The following is a 25,735-nucleotide window of genomic DNA, read 5'->3' as shown; positions in this document are numbered from 1 at the left end:
AAGCTCGAAACGTTCGTCAATCAAGCGAAGAATGCGGCAGAGGATCGTGAGGGAAGAGGGAAGAGGAGTACGGCGGACCGAGATATTTGCGTGATGAAATTAAGGTGTAATTACTATTGACAGTCCTTGTCAGTGGCGGCTGACAGGTGTGGGTGTGTACCAATCGTTACGTCAGTCTCGTATCTAGGCTCGAATAGAGGGTGCCCTGTCCGAATGTACCGAGTCATCGGCGGCGGTAGGAAATGGAGAAAAAAAAGAAGAGTGACCGCGCGGCCTCGCGCAGTGCCTACATTAATGATGTGGCAATATTTTATTAAACATACCGGCACGCGGTATACTCGAGGGCCTCACAGCTACAGCGGTTCGCATTCATCTCGCTCGATTTCTCAATGCTCCTAGAAATCACCTATTTCCCGACCTTTATCGATTTATTTCAATTTCATATATCTATTTAAAGTATATTTTAGAATATATATTTATTCAGAGCATCAGAGCATAAATATAGTAAATTTGAATATCTTTCAAGAAAAGATTTTAAAATTATTTTATAATAAGAGATATTTTTTGATATTTCTTATTATAAAATAATTTTGAAATCTCTTCTGATGATTAAATTTGACATTAATCGAGAAATTACTGATAACGAGCTGCGAGATTTAAGTATAATTTACACGATTCCTAAAAATCAAAATATTTCAACCAAAGAATCTTAAATCCCCATCTAAATAAATACTAACATACCAAAGTACCCGTTTATCTATAATTATCTCTCCATCCAATTGTCCAATCTTTCTTTTCGCTCATTAACATCGACGAGATGTATAATACATTGAGCGCCTTCGAACACGCGCGGTAAAAAGTCAACGCGTATAGGTAGCCGGAAGTAGTCGGAGCGCCGCAGAGCAGATGCCCCGCGAGATCTACATCTCTCCCTCCCTTTCTCTCTCACGTGGAGGACGATGTCGGCTGTCCCTCGTTGGGCTTACGTTCTTAATTAGATCGTTAAACACCGGTGGCATCCGCGCGCGCAGAAACGCAACGTACCAGCGGCGGCGTATCACCAGCAACACGCCCGCGCCCGTCCGCTCGTCAGGCTCGCTCGCGCGATGGTTTGCTGGCTGTTGGGCAAGGCAGAGGTAGAGGGAATTGCATTGCATGCCACATAATCGTGGGAGTGTTTCCCATCAAGATACACTTAGGTACCGCGCACACTCGCTCGCGCGCGGGAGCTCCGGTAATACCCTCTCTCGCATAAATATATCCGCGCCGCGCACATTTACATGCCCCGTCTCTACGGGGTGGCTCGGCGCGGCGCACGCCGAGATAATGCGACCGATCCTAAATCAAGGTGGCTTGGATTTCGAGGCAAATCGGACCAGCCTAATTTTGAGCGGAAAGCGGGACCGGCTGATAACGATTCGTGCGCGGGTCTCGCGTTTTTCTTCACGACGAGATTTCTCGCGAGTTAAGGGTGCGAAGGGACGAGAGGACGATAATATAATTCCAATATAAGCAGCAGAGAAGGATATATAATTCCGTCTAGAATTTTATTTATTACAGTTAATTATAAAATTCTAATTCATTCTATACAGGAAAAATAAATTAAATTTTAAGAAAAATATCAGCATTGTCCTTTTTTCGACACTCGATTTTGCAACGCGACGCGAAATACCCGTCTGAAAATTGATCGTGCGAGATTCCCGGGAAACATTACTGACCGCGGGGATAAATGGCAGCGCCGGTTATTCTTGCAATTAAAGGTCTCTCTAGCTAAGAGAGAGCGAGCTATCGTGGCGCGGGCGAGCTCCTTTTCCCGTGTAATTACGGCCGATGTATCGACGTCGTGGACGTAATGATCTCGGGCGACGATTATTCAAGCGGCGGCGCGGCGCGGCGCGGCGCGCTCGAATGTTTTGGACCACCGGGTATGCAATATCTCGTGCATACACAACATCGGAGAAAGCTGAGAGGCGGCCGATCTTAGCGAGCTAAACGTATTTTATGCACCGTGCCCTCGTTCCGCCGTTTTATCCGAACAATTAGACACGTGGTCCGACGCGGACCACGGGGTGTACGAAAAAAAGTCGCAACCCTCCATCTCACGGGTCGGGCGGAGAGGAACTCCCGCTGCAGAAGAGAAAGAGAGAGAAAAGAAGCAGGAAAGAAATTTAGCCGCGCTCGCGCCGCCGGACACGCTAATTTCGCGTCAATTATACGCGACACGTAACGTACCGTAATCGCACGAGGTCTTCCCGAAGCAACGCTAAACACATGTATTAAAATACCGATAGATATATTGGAACGCGAAAGGCACGATTTCGTTTCAGCTACCATTCTCATGATCAGATATATGGCTGACGTAACTTTTATAATTGAGTTGATTCAATCCCGATAAATAAATATGTATCTTAATTAACGTAAGAAGCTTAACGTGAATCCTCCTCATTATTCATTTTCTTCATAAATAGAAAGTAATCATAAATATAGTCTTACGGAATCATGGCACCTATACAATTGTAACGGTAATAAACTAATGAATAGAAATATACGTTAATGAGGAATCTGTAGCGGGATTATGTTCGATTTTATTTTAAGTGAGATCAATCATTCGGTTCTTGTGATCTTACAAGTTCTTGTGCCCAACAAAAACAATTCAATTATTGGACAGCGGGAAGTTGCGAGATGATTTAAACGGCTCGACATAAAGTGTTATGACGTACGTTTTCTGGTAATAGCAATTTGCATATCAGACCGGTTGAGATAATCGTTATCGCGACATTAGATGTTTTTCACGATCGGATTAACTATCAAACGCTAATTGTCAAACGCTTCTATCTATATAATATAAACCGTACGGAGCAAAAGTTTGAGCGGCGATCGTTCATTATCTCGTAATGCAATCTTAAAACCGCATACCGGCCTCGGTACAATTAATAATACATTTCGCATTCGTTATTTCTACGTTTCGCTACAGTGACACACCTCGATTAGCGTAATAACGTGCTACGGTACGTGCGAACATTTATTCTGCTTTTCATTTCAAACGAATTCATTCACGACCGCGAGTTACAAACCGTTTCCACGCTTTTGCCTTCTATTATGTAAAATTGAACAAGATGATGTGTCCTGACCCATTCGCTTTTTAACCTTCCAATAATAGCCCTTTAATCTCTTAACTGTATAATGAGTAATAGCTAATCATCTCGAGTCGGTTGTCGGCATTATCAACACGTGACGATGTATTACGATATGTTATCGGAAATTTATTAATCAATATTTATTCTCCTATAACTTGTGCGTGTGTGCGTTATCAATAAATTAAAAGTGACTATTTAAAATCTTTTCAAACCTGATGTTTAAAATCTTTTTGAAATATAAGATTTGACATTTTCAAATATCCATTGTTGTAAGTAAAGAAACAAAATTTTGGCATCTCATCATATATTTTAAAAATTATAAATAGTACTGTAAAGATGTAAGAATAGAGATAAAAAAATATTTTTTAGAAAATATAGATCCGTAAAATATTTCTGCTTTTAAATAACAAATCATTGAAAATGGATTCTTCGTAAACTAAAATTTCAACGTTATAAACAATTAATAAAACTTTAGTTATTAATTAATTTCTCATCGACTTTCACTTCTACAAAATTTTTATTTGAGATTTAATAATGAAGGGAATCAATCAAAGCTTTACATTCATATTCTATATTTTTTGTATTATTCTTTATCTTGAACCTCAAGTTAGCCAAAGAAATACTTTTCTGATCTATTCATCAAAGATACACAAGCTGCATCCTACGCTCATAAAAATATAATTACAATTAAAAAAGATTGCACATAAGCTGAGCTGCACGTTTAAGCGTTAAACCTTAGGTCGTAAGAGAGAATAGTGAAGAAAGGCTCACCTATATAGCAAGGATACGCGAGGAAAAAAAGAACTTGGAGGTCCGACGATCGCGTTCGGGCGCAGAAAGAATAGAAAAAGTCGAGCGGGGCAAAAAGGGGTAGAGGTTGTTCCCCGAGAATGGGGACATTAGCATAAGCTAAGCCGAGCTAAGCGTGCCCATATAGCACGGAAATAAATAGCCCCCCGTCTCGTATCTACGGCGAGATGCTTTAGCATGGGCCATCGTCGTGGTCGTCGCCGCCGCCGCCGCCGCCGCCGCCGTTCTCCTCATCGTTCTCGTCGACCCCCCCTGACTAAAACCTACCGCCTGGTCGCGAGTCGTGTGCGTGCGAACGTGCGTGCACGTATCCAACAAGAGAACACACCGGCAGAAGAGAAGATCGCCCGGTCCGAAATCCTCTCGGTGTATACGTGATGCGTATATGTATATGCGATGGTGATGGTTCCTCCTGGAGAAAGGAGCAGATGGGCCGGGAGATAGCTCGCGCGAGCGCTCGTTCGGACAGGATGCGGTTGTCATCGGATGCGACGAAAGAGGGAGAGAGATAGAGGGAAAAGGGAGGAGATAGATACCGGGGACTAGAGATTGGCTTCGGGGAGCGAGAACGCGTTGCGGCGGGAGACGGACAGAGGGAAGTGGAGAAACGCATTGTCTCGACGGCTCGATGACGATCGCGACACAACGAAGGTACGTACGTATTACCTACGTATACGTCCGCGTCGCCGTCGCCGCCGCCGCCACCGACGTCGCTGCGGCGTTACACATTGTTACGTCAGTGAATTGTCGTCATCCCGTCGCCGTCGTCTCCTGGTCCCGACGGGGATCGCGCTGCTGGATGACAGTCGCCAGGCGTACCGGCGGCGATAATATCTCTGCCACGTCGATTAGACGGTGCCCGCGGTCAGCGAGCAACGGACGACGTCGAGAAAACGTACATCTCCTCTGGAGAGACATAGAGAGCGAGAGAGAGAGGGTGGGGGGGGGGGAAATAGAGAGAACCATACTCTCCGCTTACGCTCGGAGAGTTCTTCCGGCGCATCGCTCTCCTGCCACCCGGTATGTGGTACAGGAACCGTGAGGCTTCGCGATCGGGGGGAAGAGAAAGAGCATTGTCCCTCTCGGTGCGCTGCTAGCGCGTCTCTCTAGGCGGCCCGTCGAGGATCGCGGCTACGTGACAACGAGCATCTTCGAGATAGCATCGTCATGACGATTATAGGCGGGACAGGCAGGCAGACGCGGGTAATACGGACGACGACCGAAGTATCGTTGCGTGCGTAGGGAATACGTCGTCAAGACCCACGGCTCGTGCTAGACGCACAAACGCGAATGGTTTTCTAGCTCTCCCGACGCGTTTTTCAAAAGGAATTCACGACGAATCTGTCATCGTGCGCTCGTGATGTCTAGATAATATTTCATGAGATATAATGTCTTATATATATCGTAAAGTAAGTCTTTCTTCTTCGACAAAAAGAACGACGGCTTGACAGAGCTTGAAAAAAAAACTTCCAAGGAATGCAGAACCAAGACTTTTTAATAAAACTCGCGGATCTATTTTTAGAAATATTTTGAATTATGACGAATCACAATTTATATCATCATATATTTTTATTGAAATAGAGGGAGGGAGTATTTAAGTAGATTCTAACTCAAGTTAAAAACCGAGAATAGAGCGATCAAATAATAATCTCAGACTCACCGGTGGTGAAGAGGACGATGGCCTTGAGGCAGCTGTATTCCGCGGAATCGACGTGGAGCGCCTTGAGTTTCTCCACTTGCTCCTGGAAGATCCTGATGTGATCCATGAAGGCGACCACGCGGTCCGCCGCCATCGGCGAGGCGTGAAGGCCCGCCGCCGCTAGAAGCGGCGCCACGTGGAGGGGCATCGAGCACTGGCTCGCGTTCAGGACGAACAGCTCGCTCCACACTAGCCTGAGCAGGGCCACCTGGTCCGTCACCTGAAGATCCGGGAAGAACGGGATGTTCCGGGCCCACTCGACCGCCGAGAAGAGCAGCCGCGCCGCGAGCTCGCAGATATTGTCGATACCCATGATGTTGTTGGGGGGCTGCATGCACTGGCCGTATCTCGAGGTCGGATAGGGCTCCGCCCTCAGCAGCAGGCTTATATACGACGAGAGGTAAGAGTGTCCGTTTAGGCTGGCACACGCGACCGCGTCCCCGTTCGTCAGGGCGAACTGGCCCGGCAGACCCGGCAGCGAGGGTTGCGACGGCGGCACTCGCCCCCTCTGCACAGCTGAAAAATAGAAGGCGACGTTTGATAATGTGAAGACTCGTCTCTACCTAAGTTGCTGATCTCGCTTTCACGTTACACGGTACGGTCTCTGTACCGTCTTGTCCCGAGGTCTTACGGATCAAGACGGCGAAGTTAGTTGAAGCGATCGAGCTTGCGGAATCCGAACGTCTTGGAAGTATTACATGCGAAGAGCTAGAAAGATATAACAGATGAAAAATATAAAATATATCAAAACTTTAAAGGTACAAAATGTAGAAGTTTTCAAATGTAACTTTTCATAAATTATTTACAACTGTACATCTCGCTTTAACGCCAACGCGCTTTAACTCGTCCTAGTTTTACGTGTGACCTTCATCCATCGCTTTCTTAAACTGTCTCGAGGTTTCTAGGAAAATTTCAACGTACGCGGAGAGCCTGATAAGCCTGTTGCGCAATAAGATTTATCTATGCAGTCACGCGTCATCGAGTTCGCGACTCCGTCATAAAGGAGAAACGTTTTTCGGTAACGCAATATCCCTGGTTGAAATATCTATCTAAACCGCACCTAGCTCATTTTCAGAGATACATATCCATTCGCTATCAGTACGTGTGAATTATTGTATCAATGTTTCGTACATTGAACGTCAACGCGAGATAAGAATCAGACGCGCGCGATTTATAGTCCAGTCAGATCGTCGTATCCTTGAATACCCTCCTAAGCACCAAGGGCACTTTTGCTCATTCGTTCGATCAGCGCGATCAAAAAATCTGACAAACGGATCGCGCCATGCACGTCTATAACGCGAATTTCTATGTCGCCCAGGGCGATCATCCTCATCAGACAGGCGTGACGTAACGAACGGAGGTCCAGGTCCTCTCCTCGGACTTCGCTCGTGTCAACCACCGCGTGGCTAACGGTCTACTTCGTGAGAGAGAAAGAGAGAGACCCGTGCCTCGCAATTCGTGCCTCGCAACGGAGGATTTAGCTGGGAGGATACGTAACGCCACTCATTTATCCGCGTACACTACTTCGCTACGTGCGCTAGCCACTTCCAAGAAGTCACCGGCACGGCGCGGCGACGCGAATGACCACGGGAGAAGGCACGACACCTGTACCGGAACCCGGATGAGTCTCTCGCGGCGAGATACTCTCGAGTGCCTGCAAATATTGTGCAAAGGCAAATACACGCCGCGCGGTACGTGTGCCATAACGTGCGGCACGTTCAAGTACACGCAAATACGATCGCACGAGAGACGCCGCCGGTGTCGGCCGATTCGATCGCAGCCGTACAAATTTCGCCGAAAGCTGTTCCGGCGCGGCGCGGCCGTGCCGGTTCATCGACCGACCATTATTATCGTCATCATCATCATCATCATTATCCTCATCATCGTCGTATCATTGAGGTTAATGCCCGCTGCAATTCTAGGCATACTATTTCGACGGATTTACCTTTTTTACGAAGTTACCGCTTTTTTGCCGAGACACGTGCTGCGTTATTGAGAGAATTTGTGCAATCTTGCTGCATTAGGTATTATGCTATTCTTTTCGCAAGACAGAAGTGTTCAATATTGCAATCTGGAATAATGATTGTTACAATCAGCATGTCTATTAATAAAAACGTTATATCTTTTCTTATAGCGATTGTGTGTCTTCACTTAAAACAATTACGTATATTATACATTTATTCAATAAATATATCACACGTCATAAACTTTGCATACTCGAACGTAACGCGGTCTACATAAACTTAATTAAATTTAAATCTAGCTAGATAAATATTTTATATTATAAATAATTTTAATTCTGTGTTTATATATTTTTCTTCCAACGAGTCTTCTTCTTTCGCGTTCTTCGCAGATTTTCTTCGCGGTTTTGGTTATCGATCGGTGACTTCCTTACGGGCTTCGATCGCGAGCGACGTCCGTGCCTTTCCGTGCGCGATCATGCGAGATGTCCTGCAAACCGTTACGTACTTATAAACGTGCCTCTGCCGCATTCTCCGGGCGCGATTACCGCGATTATTACCGGACCGCGCATTTTTTCCGCCGCGCGGACTACACGTACACACATACGAAAAGGAGGAGGAGGAGGAGGAGGAGGAGGAGAAAGAGGAGGTGGACGACGACGCGATTACTCTGTTGAGTAACGACCGCGCGTGTTCTTGCGCGATTGTCCGCCGTGCGAGCTTATATGCGATTGCGCTCATCTGTCCGCGTAACGCAATTACTTCGCGTTACTCGAGTGTGCTTTCACTCGCGATAATTGGCAAATGACGGGGCAACGCGTGCGCGTGACAATGCTGAAAACGAGGCGACCGGAACGAGCTGCCGACGAGCCTTCGCAAATCTGCGCCTCAACTTCTCGAGTATTGGAAGCGAATAACGTGAATTATTTAAATGCGCGTGCTCGTTGGATACGTGGAAACTTGAGGCGTCTCAAGGTTGGACTTTTCCACGTAATTTAGAATAATAATTTCGCAACTTGTCTGTCTTCTTCCTAAAAATTTTAAATTAGCAATAATCATTATTTATACTGCTACATTATGTTATAATAATAACTATCCTTTATAATATATATCAATTAAAGATGTAAAGTACCAGGCAAGATAAGTTATATATATTTCCAGAAAATTACTTTTCTCGTGAAAGAAGATTTCAAATACTAAAGTCGATAAGTGTACAAAGAACTATCTGTTTTATAAAAATATTAAATACGGAATTAACGTAAAGATTACATAAGACATCTTTTTGTATTTTTTTAAAGTAAATAATGCATTATACTCTTATCTGTCTCATAATTTTATTTTTGGCACTTATGTACTTTTCCGTGTACGCTAAATCTTTTCACTTATTAATATTAATGTAATATTAATAGCATTAGACTAAAATGATCGCGAATCTTAAGAGGACAACGCGGCTTCGATGACATTCTAGAGGACTCTCGATCTTCGGAACGCGGAACCGAGAGAGCGAGAGCATTGAGAGCACACTTAAACCCCTCAGCCGAAAGGGAACACCGTCTAGGACGTACCCCGGCAAATTGCGACGACCGTAACAACGCGTAGGCGTACGTATACGGCGTATACCGACGCGGCGCGATGCAGCGCTCGTGTTCTCGGAAGAGATAGCGACTCGAGAGCGAGACGGCGAGTGCGAGAGAAAGACCGCTCGCTCTAGCTCGCGAGAGAGACTATTAGCGCGGTGATGCGGGACCAGGAGAGGGTGGCACGTTAAAAGCGAAACGGAGAATGGACGAGAAGCAGCGGTCACGGAGGAAGAAGAAGAAGACGACGACGACGACGACAACGACGACGACGACGACGACGACGACGACGACGACGACGACGACGACGAAGAAGAAGATGAGGAGCGAGGAAGGGAGTCTTTCACGTACGAGATTCTCCTGCTCGAGAGAGCCGAGACTCGAAGAAACGGCGCCCCGCTGAGAAGCGCCTGGATGCCAACCTCCGCCCCGCGGCTTTAACGAAGGAATGGGGCTCTGCTCTCCTCTCTTCCTTCCTTCTCCATCTCGTCGCTTCTCTTTCTATTCGTCTCTCCGTACGTCGTTCCGGTCCCATCCCTCTCCGCTCTCACCTTTCTTCGCGAAAGGGATCCACATGAGGGATCCAGACGGGAGCAGGGTCCACCGTCGTCCCCCTCCAGAGCGCGAGGAGCGATCGACGAAAGTCCCATTTAACCGCTCCGGACAGCGGCGCCGCACTTCCGCGATATCGATATGCATCGACGATGAGGCGATGAGAAAGAGAGGGAAATCGCATACAATGACGCAAAGTTGACACGCGAAATCGGAGATAAACATGTTCTGAGCACGCGGGTGAGGAGCTTTGTCCAGATCGTCCGATATTGCCGAGAGTGATTCGTCGCGACTGCACTCCTTTTTTCTCTCTCCGTTTTCTTCGCCGACATCTCGACCCCCGCCTTCTCCAAATCGTAATCGTGTACGAAAATCATAGATGAGCATTTGTGGAAACGGAAAAGCGACGAGGATCGACAAATCAATGAAATAACAAGTTAACAAAGTAAGAAGGAATAAAATTAGCCCAATTGCATAAGAAAAGTATAAGTAGGGAAAGAGAATCTCAAAAGAGATATTTTTAATCGAAATATTTGATCCAATATTTAATTTTTTTGTCTACAATATCGTATATATGCGGTGTGTGCCTGTATTTAATTGTTGTATTTTATGTGCGGTTCATTTATATATTGCTATTTTGTGTTGATACACGCTTTCGCTCGCAGGCATACACATTTCGTATGCATGCATGCGTCTATTAATTTATTGTTTTATCGATATCTAACACATTTATCCTCCGGAAATCAACGGACTATATAAAGCATCGCTCGCGGGAACGGCGTATTCCACAAGGAGAAAACCGGACAGATGGGAATATAGCCGCGCGTATCGACCTGGCTGGGTTTCGCGAGCGAAACCGGGACGCCCGCATGGTCCCGGCGAGGGACGATCCGCGCGAGAGAATCTCAACGGCCGGCGGAGGATGCGAATTAGCATGATGCGGTTCCCCGATAGCGCCGACTGCGCGCGCGGCGCGGCGTAAACGTGTATATACGGTACGGTGTATGCAGGATTCGGTACCGTTACCACCATCTATTCGAGTCCGAGCCGACCGTTCGCTCGCCTTGGCTCCGTATACCTTAGCAGCAGTCCGCGTGACGTCGTAGCCGCAATCAGGCGATACCGTCTCCGCCGCGCTGGATTAACCGCATTGATCCGTGGTTTCTCCTCGTTAAAAGACTCGCCACGATGCTGATGCGCCGCGCCGCGCCGTGATTCCCGATAGTTGCCACCGTATTTTGTACCGTTGTTAGCGACGGTTTATCGCTATCTTTAATTATTGAGATGTAAGTTGGACAAGAGCCGATCGGAATCGATTTGACATTGGGATAAATGTTGCTATAATAAATATTAATTTTTTATTTTATTTATTATTTATTATTATTTGCCATTATGTGTTATACATTTGTATTTATTATTTTTACTCCCGGCTGCCGCTAACCGAAGACGAGGGTGTATGCGTTTCACCGAAGCCGAATCTTTGTTATTTTTAATGGCCATTATTTTTTGACAAGTAGATGTTTCAAGTGGAAAAAGCAAAAATTTTATAGAAAAACAATAAATTTAATTTTTTAGAAAACGGAGTTTAAAGTTGAATATTCGAATGTAGACAATAGATTATATAGTATTTTTAATAGATGTATAAATACGTTCCGAGAGATATAAAAGTAGTATAAAGAAGTTTTTCCAGCAAAAAGTAAACTTTTTGCACATTTATATCGCATAACAATTCCATTTGTATCAAAATTCAATGACGATAAATCTCGTCTGGAAACGCCGAATATAATGTTCTCTTCGATAAGAACGATTATAGTGACTTGTAGCGCGAGAGCGAGTTATGGCGGTAGATCAGGGTGCCGGAAAAAATGGGGTTTCCCGTTGATTAGATCTAATCCGGATTTTTCCACGCGAATGAAATAAGAGCATTAAATCTCCGAAGAAATGAGAAAGCGATAAATTGACCTTAATTTAATAAAGCTATTATCAACTTCAAGATATTTTAACAATAAAGATTAATGCACATCAATATTGATACAAAAATTCGAAATAAAAGAGTATAGATCTTGCTTAAATTTCTTTATGTTGTAACTAGTTATCAAATTTCTGACCGATCATTGCAGACCCGAATTTAATGTTACTGTATATTTATTAAAATACTTTTACTTTTATTTATTATTTAGTGGAATAAAAATTATTATACACTCGATTACCTAATGCACTGAAAGGTAAGAGTATATAAAAAATGAACCTTCAGAAGGGGCTTGCTTTTAAATCGAAACAGGACTTTAACTAACGAAAGAAATGAGGGTGTGCTGACTATGAATGATCATGAATTTTTCATGTAGCCTTCCACTAAATGGAATTACGACCAGCATCGAACACCAATGTCGATTGTGGAATTCTGAAATCGACAAAAATAGCCTTTTTCTTTCTACCAGATTAGATGGATTCTTTAATAAAGGATTATCTCGTTGACAAAGGGTAGCCGCTAACGGTAGATTTTTCGCGCGTAACGATCAAGTGAAGTCATCGCGACCATTCAGTGCCGAAGGTCGCTCGGATCAACTCGTAATAACGTGAACCACGGTGAAGCACGTCGAAGCCACAATAAAAGATCTGTCCGACGCGAGATTTTGCGCTATGCTTTCTCTCGGCGGACGATAATGCCATTCGTCAAAACGACGTGGCTTCATTAGCGCGGACGCGTCCGCTGATTGTCGCGCGAGGCCGTGATGCACCGATAAAGCGGAAGAATCGCGGAAATTCTCGAGAGGAGACGAGGCGGCGGGCGGGCGGGCTGGGGGGGGGGACGAAAAGGAGAACCTTGACGCGTATTGGAGAGACCTCACCAGGGACCCTGAGCGATCTTCGCGGCGGCGAACGCGTAGCGTATCCTCGAAGGAGTCCGCGGGACGCAGATTGATGATCCTGGCGCGCGGTTCGAAAAAAAGGGGGGTACGGGAGAGGATCGGAGGGGAGGGGAGATATCCGTCCGGGTGGAAAAAAAAGCGCCGAGGTCGAACCTATCGCTTTCTTCCTCTCGCGCGCACACGGACGCGCGGTCGGTGAGCGCTGGATTCGCGCGTTACGATGTGTAGGTGCTGGGGGGCCCCCGTTCACGTGCGTGTGTGTCCACCAGAAGACGGGGCGAAGCGCGTCCGTCCCGGCGTGACGTACAACGTGAACGCGCCGTGGTATCGCCCGAAATAATTATAAACATCGGGGAGAGTGACGATCAATCTTCCGATCCGCCTCGATAATAATAAACGAATTACCGGGATGAGATGTGGGGGCCCCGTAGGTCGGGCGGGAAGGCCGGGAGGGAGACAAGAAGTCGGTGCCGCGAAGGCGCGGGGGGTGGCGAGCACCCGCGGAGCGCGTGATTTAAAATGCTAATTCTTTTCGTTTCGTGGCGACAGCCGCGTTGATTAAGACGGTTATACGGGACGCGACGTGGCAAAGGAATTTCATTAGCGCTCGTGACGTACGACTTAGAAATTTAACACGGCTCTATGCCGAGATTGCACGCATGAATCAGATAAAACGAGATAAAAAGAGAGAAATAGAGAGGAGATCAAGAGCGCACGTGCGCGTCCGTGTCTGTCTGTACATCGTATGTCGCGCAGATTTGCTAGGTGTTCAGATAAATATGTCGTGAAAGCGTTTCTCTTCCGCGTCGAATAGATTCAAGAAGCGCCAACGGGGGGGGGGGGGGAAAAAACACTTGGACGATTTCCTCGTTGCGGTCGGCAAACAAGCACTGCTTTCGATAACCCTAGTCGAACGTGAGTTAAGACTTGTCCCGACGAATTTGCATAAAACACGTACGCAGGAAAATTGAACCGATTTATATATGTAATATGAAGAATGCGACCCCGTATCTCATTCCGTTTACCGTCAACGTTGACTTATTCGATTTCGCGTGGAAAAATTCTGCGCGTTTTATTTTATTTCAGTAGGCGTTATTGTTTTATTACGGTCGTCCGGATTTTATGCTCGCCATTCGATGAACAGTAATCGAGGATTTGCATAATTTTAAGAGGCGAACGGTAGCGCGATTGAGAAATGCGTGGCGACGACGCGGGGACCTTTTCCGCTTATTTGTTGGGACGCGGTCCGAATTTTCTGAAGGATTTCGGAGAGCGAGTCAATAAACCGTCTCGCGCGCGTATGAATATTCCGATCGGCCGCTGGCGAACGTAGTTTCGCGTGGAATTCAACCGCGAATGACGTCGATCGTTTGCTTACAAATGTATGGCCATTTCCTGTATGCTGATTAATTTATTACGAGGTGCTCCGGCATTGTTATCAAGAGCCATTAGCGAGTCCCTACTCGTTAATTCTCCATATAGCAGAGCGCGATTTCGCGGTGATATGCTATTATATTTACACGTATCTTTTGCTAAAAAAACCGAGGTGCTTTGGATAACTAACTTTGTACATCTATCTACATATTTCAAATATAAGGACTTTGAGTAATTATCGAACGGGAATTACATTAATCTGAAAGCAACACAGTGCAGAAATACAGTTTCAGAACAAACTTTCAAGAACTTTACAACAGAAAAAAGATAAATGTGCTACTTCTGATTAGTTAAGATCGGTTAAGATGAATTCCAATAAATGTAATGTACTGTGATGCAGAATATAACAATAGAAACTGTTTTACACGTTGCGCACATATGTGCGCGCAATAAACGACAAGTTAAGAAATGATAAATGTAACAATGAGTTGCTAGCGTAGCTTTTTAAATGATATTAACGATTTGTTTAATTTCGCACATGCTAAGGATTCAATATGGCCGACCCTGTTAACACCTGGCGATCACATTTACATACCGCTTTCAGCATTGAAGCATGGACTGTAAGAATTAATGCTTATACGGGAGAAGAAATATTGAGCCATTAACATAAACTCCGCGGCGGTTCCGGACAAGCCTGGTTTAGTGTCCTCACGCGCGGACATAGCCGCAGGAAAGCCGAACGGGAGTCGTCGTCTTCGATTACGCTCGTGAAACTTTCCTGCATGTCATCGGTTTATATTGTCGGCCGATATTTCTCACGTCCGTGCCGATCTTAACGGATACGCGCGGCGCCGATCGTCTCTATGGCGCGATATACGGACCTAAATACCATGCAGGTGAAACTCGACGATTCGCCGTCGTGTTTATCGATCCGCGACACCTTCGTCCAATGTTTTACGACGCTCCAGAAGCGGCTTCTTCGGTTATCGCGCGAGGAAGTCGCGCAGTTTCGCCCGGGATTGTGCCGGGGTTGACGCGAGGTGTTAATTACCCGGCATAAAATATTGCAATTATTGTCGTTGGCGTGCCATAAAGCAGAAAGCCTCGTCAAATTGCAAAAGGAAATGTAAGTGCGTGTACTCAACCCTCTATCGTGTGCCCAATATGCGAAAGGCATTGCGGATTGTTCAAGGTATATAATCTTGCTTTTGAACCTTCGAGATGCAGGAAATGTTAAAATCTCGAAGAAAAATTCTATGATCGATAATAATAAAATATAAACTAAATTATACTAATACTAAATTAATACTAAATATAATATTAATATATTCAATATTGATGATTATTTAATTACATTAATTACACAGTAGCATAAAATATTTAATGATTTATAATTTTAATTTTAGATATTAGATAACTAATTAACAATCTCTCGCGTTTACTTCTTATTTTTATTACCGATGGTACAAAAGCACGTTAACTGTCGCATTGCATCGTAAAAACGATCCCTGCCTGCTGAACGCCCGGTGACTCATCATATACAAACTCAGAGAATAGTTTTATAATAAATATACTTCAAGGACCATCGTTCTGCCAGAGGACCACTCCATCAAAATCAAAACAGAACCACGACGAGAGGAAAGCATCCCAAGTATTGCTTTCCTAAAGGCGAGTTTGCAGCGAGTGACGAAGAGAGAGAGAGAGAGAGAGAGAGAGAGAAAGAGAGAGAGAGAGAGAGAGAGGGAGCAATATAGAGAAGGACACCGAGAAAGAGAGAGAAGTTCGCGCGAGTAAAAGAAAGAGAGCCGGCGAATCATCCGCCTACGATCTCTCCTCGGCGACGGTGACGACCTACATGAGCCTACCACCGCACGAGGTCATTGGGTCATCGCGGGTTAGGCGTCGTGCAAACGTACCAACGCTCATCTTCGAGCTGTTTGCCTTCGCCCACCGTTTAACAAAATCCCTCGAGCGCGCCCGACCACCTCGTGAGTGTGCCGCCACTCGTTCGATCATCGCGATGTGCCAGTTTCTCGCCCGTTTCTCTCGGCTTCTTCCTATCGGCTATTTCTCTTGCCCTTGTCGACAATGCTTTCTCACGTGCTCTCGTCTAATCAACGACGACGAAGAGCACGAAGAGCTCGAACGTCGCATAAGCATCCGCATCGTCGATTTAAATCGACTTCGAAGAGGAACGTGACATCTCAATTTGGGAATATATTAGAGATAGATTCTTATAAATAATATTAATAGAATTGACCTAAAGTTTCCAGTTTCATAAAAATATAAAACTATATTGTTAGAACTTAAATCAGTATTAGAAATTAAATGCATGTAAACATACGTTATAAAATGATAAAATTATAAGAAATTTTATGATAAAAAAATAATTAATATCTGATGTGTGTTAAAAATTTCGATTAGCTTTCTATACCACCTCGATAAAATCTAGAAATCTTTTCGCCCTCTCTGCCAAACATTTCACATAAATGAACGTCAAGTTCTTCCTGATATATTATATACGCACGTCCCTTCGAGCGAGGTTAATTCCTGATGTACGAACTTGCAAGAAAAATATACATTCGCGTAAGGGCCCTGCGGCAAACCTACCACGGAAGGCTATAATAATAGCAGGAGAGCTTCCTAGTCTTCTGCATTCTGACGTCTCTTTCTTCCCTCAGAAGAATTGCAATTTCGCGTCTAACGTACAACGTCTATCCATCTCGGTGTCCGTTTGCCGCAAAATTGAGAGATTTAGCTTACAAGCCTTTAGAAACCCGATTACGTATAGATTCAAACGTACAAAGTAATTGCGATACCGCTACTTTATGATAACTGATATTGAAATCTCGCAAACGCCATTTATTTCTGTCTCGCATATCGATGTATTTAAAAGAAAAGAATAAAACAGATTTGCATAGCCGCAGGTGAATACCTCTCGATTGCACATAGCGCAGAGAGAATGTTAATGCCGCGTGACGCGGCAGTTCGTAAGAGCCAGGAACTGAGATTGTTCTTACCGTCGTTGATTCGAGCGGACCTTTTTCTGTTCGTCTCGTGATGAAGTATCCATTAGTAGGTTTTGCAAATCGTTCCTCGAAAATCTCTAGATGTCTGGGGATCGACGAAAGTCAATCATCAACGATGAAGAGACGAGTGTGGTGTGCGACGAGGTGCGAGCGAATAGAAATGTGGAATAACGGAAGGGCGGGAGGTCGAGAAGAGACGGCAAATGTGCAACATATCGCGTGGCATTGGCGGGTAATGCAACACGGAATAATTTTTACATATCTAATAAACGGCTGCCCGTAGATACCCTTTGGCGGTAGTTCTGACCTGAAGAGGCTAAAGAGAGAGAAAGAGAGCGAGAGAACACGCACAGACGAGCGGAGCAAAGCGGAGCGAAGCAAAACAATTTTAATATAGCATTCAGAGCATAAAATATTCACATCTGATATAGAATTAACAAGATACTTTTTCCTTAATTAATATTTAACATTTTTCTGCATTAGACGAATGGCCCTCAGAGCCTAACACTTTGTTGGTGCAATGATATCAATCTTCCACAGTAGAGATATATTGCATTATTTTAACGATGCTTGTATACTTTAAATCATAAAAAATGATCGCTTGCAATAAATTGCAGCAGCAGATAGATACGACTTTGTATAATCGGGAGCTATATTGTTTCATCAACTTGCCATTGCGATTATTACACGCGAAGCCGCTTGATGAAAGCCTATAAGGTTCCGACAAACTAACTAACGCAGCACGGGGAATATCGCTACAGGGATTTACGTAATTCTGCCACGTGTCGCGGCGCACGTCAACGTCAACGGGGGCTGGCGTGATAGGCAACGGTGCGAATCGCGTATAGATTGTAATTTGCGGAAGATCGAGCTGGTGTAATACACCGCGCGGCCTAGCTGCAAGGCCGTTCCGCGACTCGAGGCCGATCAAACGACATATAGATCGTCTAATAATTATTAGGTGTACACCAGCGCTCGCGCGCTGCTTACCTGCTTACGGGCGGTTGCACTTGCTCCGATAACCTTGGCACCGAGCCGGTTCCCACGATCTTCCCGCACGTTAAAAACGCTCGGCTTTTCAGCCGTCTTTACGAAACCGCGCGTCCTCGGCGCAATGCGTCATCTTTTTAAAGTATTTAACCCTCATCTCTCGTCGCTACCACCCCATCATTTGTTCAGCCTCTGCCAATCAATTCGGTAACAGCTACGCAACGTGTTTGTCGTGTACTGACTTATCGCGTGCGTTCTTTTTCTCTCGAGAAAAGTGGCATAATTCGGAGAACGCTAATTGCCGTTACAGAACTGGATCGTTTTTACCCGCGAAGACTGCTATTAGTTCTATATAGGTACTAGCAAATTAGACGTATCTTTTAACAGAATTTATCGAACGCAATCATTACTGTGTCAATTATATTGAAAGGGTGTTTAGTTCGAGTAAGCGGCAAAATGTAACATTTACATTCGTATCTTTTCACGATTAGATTTAATGACGAGATTTACATATGAGTTCCATTTATGTCTTATCTGGCAAATCTGCTATATCTTTATTTCATAAATTATTCATTCCCAAATTAAACGTTATCTAATTATTTCGTGAAATATTCATTATGCCTTTTGGCGCTCTTTTTATCTATTCTATTATAATTTACCGCGGCAATAAAAAGTTAGAATTGTCATTAGTTTCATTCGACATATTCAAAACACTCAATCGATATATACTTCTTGTAGATATTGTATATTCTTTTTCTTAAAGCGTTTCTTTACGGAAGTCCTCTCAGTCCTCTGAGTACAATACGTGCAATACACGCAATACGTGTATATCGTTATTAGCCCCTCGAGCTCGTCTCAGGCATCATTCTTGCACGAAAAGTCAACCCACCCTTACAAACCTGAGAGTCGGACTTTACGATAGTCATAGAAACACGTAATGCCACGTTTGGGATAGCTTCCGAAACATTGTCTCGCGTTGTCGAGGGCTCTCGATAGTCGAGCGCGTCTCCGCGATATCGCGATGCGAATCAACATTTAAGGGGCGACTATGGAAAGGTCAGGAACGCGCGGGGACCCTCCTCGACGACTTTAAAGGGCTATATTCCCGCCCTTGCGCGAACATAACAGATGCGAACACGATACCTAAGGGTACAACAGCATGGCCACGATTTTTAGCGATAAATCGGGCGAGAAAATTTGATTTAGGAATTTTTAAGGTTTATCTTATTAAATAATGCTTTTTCGCTGTAATCGTTCTAATTGTTTCAAAGTACAATGTAAAATGTATTGTACATTAAACACTATTAATCTCTATTCAATCTTAAATAATAAATTATTCTTTAAAATAGAAAAATGTTCTAAAATTTTAAATAGTAAAATAATTTATAAGTATGTAACATAAAATTCTTATTTAAACTTTACTCGTTTCTCTCGATAACTAATCTGTAAATTTAAAACTCATAAACTTTGCTATCTTTATAACCCATGATCCTCTTGAGGTTTTGTAATTTATGATGTATATTCAAGTCCGTTCAACTGATGGCTTTACATCTAATCAGTAAATTATGGAAAACTTCCGTAAGTATCTAGTTGATATCAAGACATGTTATGAACGTCATTTTACACAAGATAAATACGTAGAAGCTTTCATGACGAAATTCATGACTATCTTAACGATAGCATTTAAAGGAATTCCACTCTCTTACGCAAAGTGCCATTTCTCACGTTACTTGTTTCTCAATTTACATGATTCCATATGATCGATCGCCCGCAATCGCTCACGAATATTGAGATGTTTCTACGATGTGGCTTCGAGAACTCGCGGCGTAATCCCGATCCTAATCAGGCGCGCCGTTCCCCACTTTCGCGCGCGGACGATAAGTTCGTTAGCTCGAACTTCTGGGCGGCGAACACAGTCGGGTTTACGACAGGACGCCCCGGGCGATCCTTCGTCCTGTTAAGAGAACTCCACCTCCTTCCACTTCATCTTCCTCGCGCGAGCATTACGTCACGCGCGACCGTATTTATAAACGCGCGTCGTCACGTGCCCGAGCTAATTTCCTACTCCGTCGAAGTCATCCGCTTCGCTGAGCTTTTCCTCGCCTTCGGAGATAAAGCGACGCTGAATCGCGGCATCGGACTTGTGCTCAAGTCGTATTTAGCGCCCGGTTGGAAAATTCCCATAAAGATACCATCGTGTTTGGCCCACTTTCATAAAGCATATACTCGCTAATCATAGATGTTTATCAACGTTTAAATTAATGGTTTCTATAATCACTCTTGAAGATATATCGCAATTATCGATTACAGTATTGAAAAAAATTTCACGGTCAAAGTCTGATATATTATCAGCGAACATGGATATACAATATCCTACAGGAACGATTAAGCTGTGTTTCAAAACGTTTCTGTGTCTAAATTCCATTATCTAATTGGAGATAGTCATTCATTAATTTATATGTGACTTGACATATACAAAGGCACATGAAAAATAAGAAAACGTTTAACCCTTCGTAGTCACACTTCTCTAGAATATTATTCTAGTCATACTGGGTCATATTGACCCAGTCTCGATTTTGAATGGTTGCAAATTTTAACGGTATCGGTCCGATCGGGTTCAAATAATTCTGGAACACACCTTGAACATTCTAGAATATAAAACAACTGCGGTTTTGTGAAAAATCAAATGGCAACATGTTGAAAAAAAATCGTGAACGAATACATGATTTACGCGGTCTCTACCTAATGAGCGCGGATCAAATTGACCCAGCGTGACTACGAAGGGTTAAAGCGAAAAAATAATCTAAAGTTAAAAACAAAGGTGAAAACATATATTGAACGATACTCTTCGAATCTGCAGCAATAGAAATGCACGCATAAAACTGCCAAACCACCAGTCGTCCGGCTCGATTTCATTGATTTGTATCTTATAAAAATATGCTGTATCATTCCATAATGTTATTTCACACCGTTCGCCGTATCAGCGACAAACGGTATCAAGGATAATCTTTCTCGCGCGCGTTCCATTTCGCGGGTAGGTGGAGACGGGATTCTACGGGACGATCCTCCTCCTATAGAACTCGCCTCGAATCCAGCCGGGACTTTTGCAGCGGCTTTCGAGAGAGTTAATCGCGCCGCGATTAACGGTCGTGATTGCGACTTGCTCGGCCGAACCGCGATGGGCCCGGGGATCCGAGGAGTGGATATTCGATCGTTTACGGGCCTCCGGCATGCTGTTTTCCTCCACGGTTCTGCGCCCGGGATGCGCGCAGATCCGAGATACGCTCGCTAAGTCCCTTCGTTGGAAGAAAAAAAAAGGGGAAGGAAAGAAATGACCTCGACGTCCCTCGATGCGGTTTTTACCTTAAAACGCCCGCGAATGTGCGCGATCGGTTATCGTGGTAATTGTAAAATGATCGACTCTACGTCGTCCTAAAGCTCTCGTTTTCCGTTGTGTGATCCTCCGTGATTTCAACGTCGATACAATGCGCGGCTTGAAGTAATAAGCGCTATTTCGAAGTCATTTATAGCCCCCACTCAATTTATAGCTTCTTCAGAGGTACAGCGATGTATGTGTTTGTTCATTATATTTAAAGAAAGAAATCTAATTTTCTCTATATAATTCTAACAAATAAATAGAAATCCCTTTCTTTGCTTGTTTATATTAGCAACTTTGGAAAACTCGACTAATTATAAGTTCGCTCCTCTGAGGGAACAAATAATTTTCACGGTTTATTATTCTTCCGTTTCCAAGTACGTCATATTAAAGCGCGAATATATATTTTCGACGCGGTAAGAAAACGCGTTACATCAAGTACCATTGAAAAACGACTTGTGCCGAGAGAGTAAAAGTCATTCGCGACTCTCGTCGCGAGCGCGTTGTTTTGTAACTCGTTTAGCTGATAGAGGCGGGAAAGACCAGAACTCGCTTGCCCCGCGCTTTCTCGAGCGCGAAGAGAGCAGAGCGTGCGCTCTTCGTCGATGGTGCTCCGTCGCGCGCGGCCGAGCGCTCACAATTTGCGGAGACATTCCGGAGACCGCGTTCAGCAGACACAACTGTTGAGTTCGTCTTATCAACACTCTGCGTTGATTGGTTGGTTCTAAAAGTAAGAGCCAATCACGTTCGACTGCTACTGGAGCGGCTTGGTCTGCTGAACGCGCCCATTTAGAAGTCTGTCCTATCGCTTCGGAAAAGTATCTCGTTAGAGAAACGCGAGCGAGTGTTTTTCGCGGGCGGAGCGACGTGGCGTTTGAGGAGGTCGGACCAGTGGTCTGGACGAGGTGAGACCACGAGAAGAGAGAGACGAAGAACGAGAGAGAGAGAGAGAGAGAGAGAGAGAGAGAGAGAGAGAGAGAGGGAGAAGAGAGAGACGAGGAGAGAGAGAGAGAGAGAGAGAGAAGGTAAGAGACTGGCGGAAAGGGAGAAAGAACAGGCCGAATACACCTGCGGATCGAGACGGCCGACCGGCCGGGAGAGAGAACCAGTCGACGCGGAATAACTGGTATTAATACGTCACGTAATTACCGTGCGAGGGGATATATACCTGTGTGTATACCTGGCGTTGCCCCTGCCCCGGCGCGGGGCGGCTCCGAGAGCGGGCTAGGGCTGGCGAGAGAGGCTCGCTATAACCACGCGCGCGAATACGCTCTTGCGCGCAACAGTTCACGCACGCACGCATGCACTCACGCATGCATGGCATGCACGCACGCACGCGGGAGAGTTCGCTTTTAGACTCGCGGAAGATGCCCCGGGTAAGGAGTATGCACATCGTGCGAGAGGCAGTTTCCAGGCGAGAGCGGAGGTCGCTCCGGGCCATGCTTCTGTTCCGAGCCATTATGATAATTTCGCCGGAAAGAAGGTTACCGACTTCGGCCGTCGGCGACCGCTCTTCGCCGTTACCGCGCCGGGCCTCACGGCCGTTCTGTTCCGTGGCACGGGAGAGATAGTATAGGTAGCGTCCGAACGTAAGCGCGCGAACCGGACGAACGGCGGCAGCTCGCCATTACGGCCCGCTAATTCGACGCTGCCCTATCCCGCGGTTCCGACCACAGAAAATTCGCTTGCTTGCTTGCTTGCGCTTACTTGCCCGACGATTCAAGCGTGTGTAGTAATAGGGACACTTTGTGGCAAACTCCGTCGTTACTGATGAGTTTTCTCGAGGGGGACATTGAAATTGAGGAAACTCGGTGAAGAACATGAGAATAACCACTTCTTCCTATTAGTTTATCATATTGGTCCTCTCGGAGGGTTATTAAAAAATACTTTCTTTCCTCTCATTAGAACTAATTTTAATACTTTACTGTAATTCAGGTAATCAAATCATAAAATGATTCTGACTCGAGCTTGCTCTCAAAATAGTTCGTGCAAATATTGCAATTCTTAAAAAGTTTTCCTATTTCGAGCGAATCCGTCTCATCTTCTGGGCCGCAGTAGTTTACCAGACAAGCTGCCGAGAGTGCGGAATTTACTGCTTTGACGGTGAAATTTATTATTGATCGGACTTAACGACGAGAGCGTGCTATCGCGCGTGCAATCGGCGGACTGCCTGAGCGATCCTCGAAGTGAGGCTGACGCGTATGAAATTTATTACGCTACATTCATCGCAATCAAGAGCGCGCATCATATACCGCGCTCTCGAACTCTCCTACGTTCTCCAAGCGCGCTCTTTACCGTTTGACGTCGTCGGTGTCTCGCGTTGCGCGTCCCGACGTTCACCGATCGCAACCATCGTCGCCGCGAGATCGAGATCGCATCTTCGGAAGAAGACTCTTCCACCACGCGAGGCGACTTGTCGCGTCGTTATGAGGTGTGTATACGGCCGACTGGGACGAAGGACGAAGCGGAAAACGAAGACCGAGAGACGACCGAAGAGGAGCGGAAAGAAGACCTCGTGAGAGAGAAGAGGAGGACGGGCGAGGAGACGCGCGCCTCTCGGCAGGGCGGGCAGGGAAGGGAAGGGAAGGGAAGAGACGGAGATTGAGAAAGGGAGAGGTCGGTGGAGGTTACAAGGTTACACGCGTCCAGAACAGGGCCCCGCGAGCGCGAGCGCGAGCAAGCGAACGAGCGAGTGCGCGCGCGGTGAGGCCCGCCTAAAGGTTCCCACGGTGCCTGCTCGCGGCGAGGCCCCGGCGAGGCTCTCTCGCATGCTACTCCACGCTATGCTCTTACGCTATATGAGCAACATTAAGGTTGAGGAAGGTATGGAGAAACGAGCGACCCGGACGAACTCGGCGAGGAACGGACGGAGAGAGGCGGCGAGAGCGAGAAAGCGAGAAAGAGAGGAAAAGGCGAGTGGTCGAAAGGAGGTGGAGCGCACCGCGATGAGAGAAGGAGAGAAAAAGAGAGAGAGAGAGAGAGAGGAGAACGGGAGGAGAGGAGGCGAAGGTGGGACCACGCAACAATCATGTATACGCGGCGCGTTATTAATATCTGCTTTCGTTCACCTCCGCCCGCCGCGGTGATTCGTAAGCGCGGGTCTCCGCGAAACGAACTCGCCGGCTCGCTTATACAAGCGGACTGGTTCTACGAGCGGGCAACTCTTACGCGCGCAAGTCGTAATCGCGCGAGAGAGCGAACGACTAGATCTTTATGGATTTAGCGTAGCCCCGCCGTGAATAATGCGCCGGCCGTGCGTGAATTACGCGCCGAACGTTGGACTGCGCGGCGATTCCGCTCGGAGAGACGATCTCCTCGTTTGATCATAAATCCGTTCAACGGCGAATTCGCTGAAAATGAATCCGCTCGACGGCGAATTCTGCCTGTAACAAGTTTATTTGACAGCAGATTTAGCTTCACAATCTTGCACGATGGATCTTCAATTGGGATTCGATTCAAAACGTTTACCTAATATTGTATCAATATTAACATATCAATGTTTTGTTCAAAAACGAGAATAAATTTTGCTTGAGGATTAATTCATCTAACAACGGTATTGCTCGATGAGAAAGTAGTAGATTTCAATGTCAAAATCAACAAGGTTTTCCTTTTTCGGCGATACTTTCGTGCTTTTCACAATCTACCTGAAACGAATCTATCACGATCCAAATTAAAGATCCACCAGCAAAGATATATCTTTTCACTATCTCGCGATCAAGACGGAGCTCACTGGCGCGAAACGAATAGGCTTAAACGTAGCTGCTTAACCAGACAGATGCTTAACGGCGCTGCTGTCCGCTTGCTTTCCACCGATCCGCCGCGGTCGCGATACGCACATGCACTTATTCGCGCACCGTCGGAGATTATAGCCCGCTGCTCGTCAGGCGTTAATATCGAATACCGCGTAATTATGCGAGTTCTCTAACCCGTGCACCGTTTATTGTTGAAGCTGAATCACCGCGAAAACGGCGGATAACGCGAGCCCGCGCATACGTGGGAGAGTCACCGGAATCTCTTCTCCACGACGACGTCCTTCCAGCCTTCCGGCCCCGCGCGGTTGAAAGAACGGTCATTCTTTTGACCCACTGGTCTGTCAGAGTCCTCGCACTCGTTCCCCCTCTTACCCCTCTATATACGTCACGGCGAAACCGGAACGAGCATTTTCCGTACGTGATTCACCTGTTCGAATTCTCCGACGAATTCTTCCAAACGTCTCTCTCACGTCGTACGCGATCCTAAAAATTGACGGCATCCTTACCGGGAGCTGGGTCGTCGACCGGCTTTCCCACGCCGTTTACGTCGATGATGCTCGATGACGGCTCGCGGAGACTCCGCACGCGCACACGAATTAACGGGCAGA

At 45.7% G+C, this 25,735-nt stretch overlaps 1 protein-coding gene across 3 annotated transcripts in view; it reads right to left on the bottom strand.

The window, feature by feature from the left end:
* Svp (COUP transcription factor 2) overlaps window positions 1–25,735 on the bottom strand; it is a 190,045-nt gene that overhangs the window by 60,972 nt on the left and 103,338 nt on the right. For all 3 annotated transcript variants that reach the window (XM_077419569.1, XM_077419567.1, XM_077419568.1), the window contains exon 3: window positions 5,608–6,162. In XM_077419569.1, the coding sequence (XP_077275695.1) occupies window positions 5,608–6,162 (555 nt within the window). The remainder of the gene's footprint in view (window positions 1–5,607; window positions 6,163–25,735) is intronic.

The sequence above is a fragment of the Temnothorax americanus genome, unplaced genomic scaffold, assembly GCF_048541705.1.
Source record: "Temnothorax americanus isolate GAGA-0224 unplaced genomic scaffold, ASM4854170v1 Scaffold56, whole genome shotgun sequence".
Classification (NCBI taxonomy): Eukaryota; Metazoa; Arthropoda; class Insecta; order Hymenoptera; family Formicidae; genus Temnothorax; species Temnothorax americanus.
The sequence above is the reverse complement of the archived record's forward strand: the minus strand, read 5'-3'. Positions and strand labels throughout refer to the sequence as shown.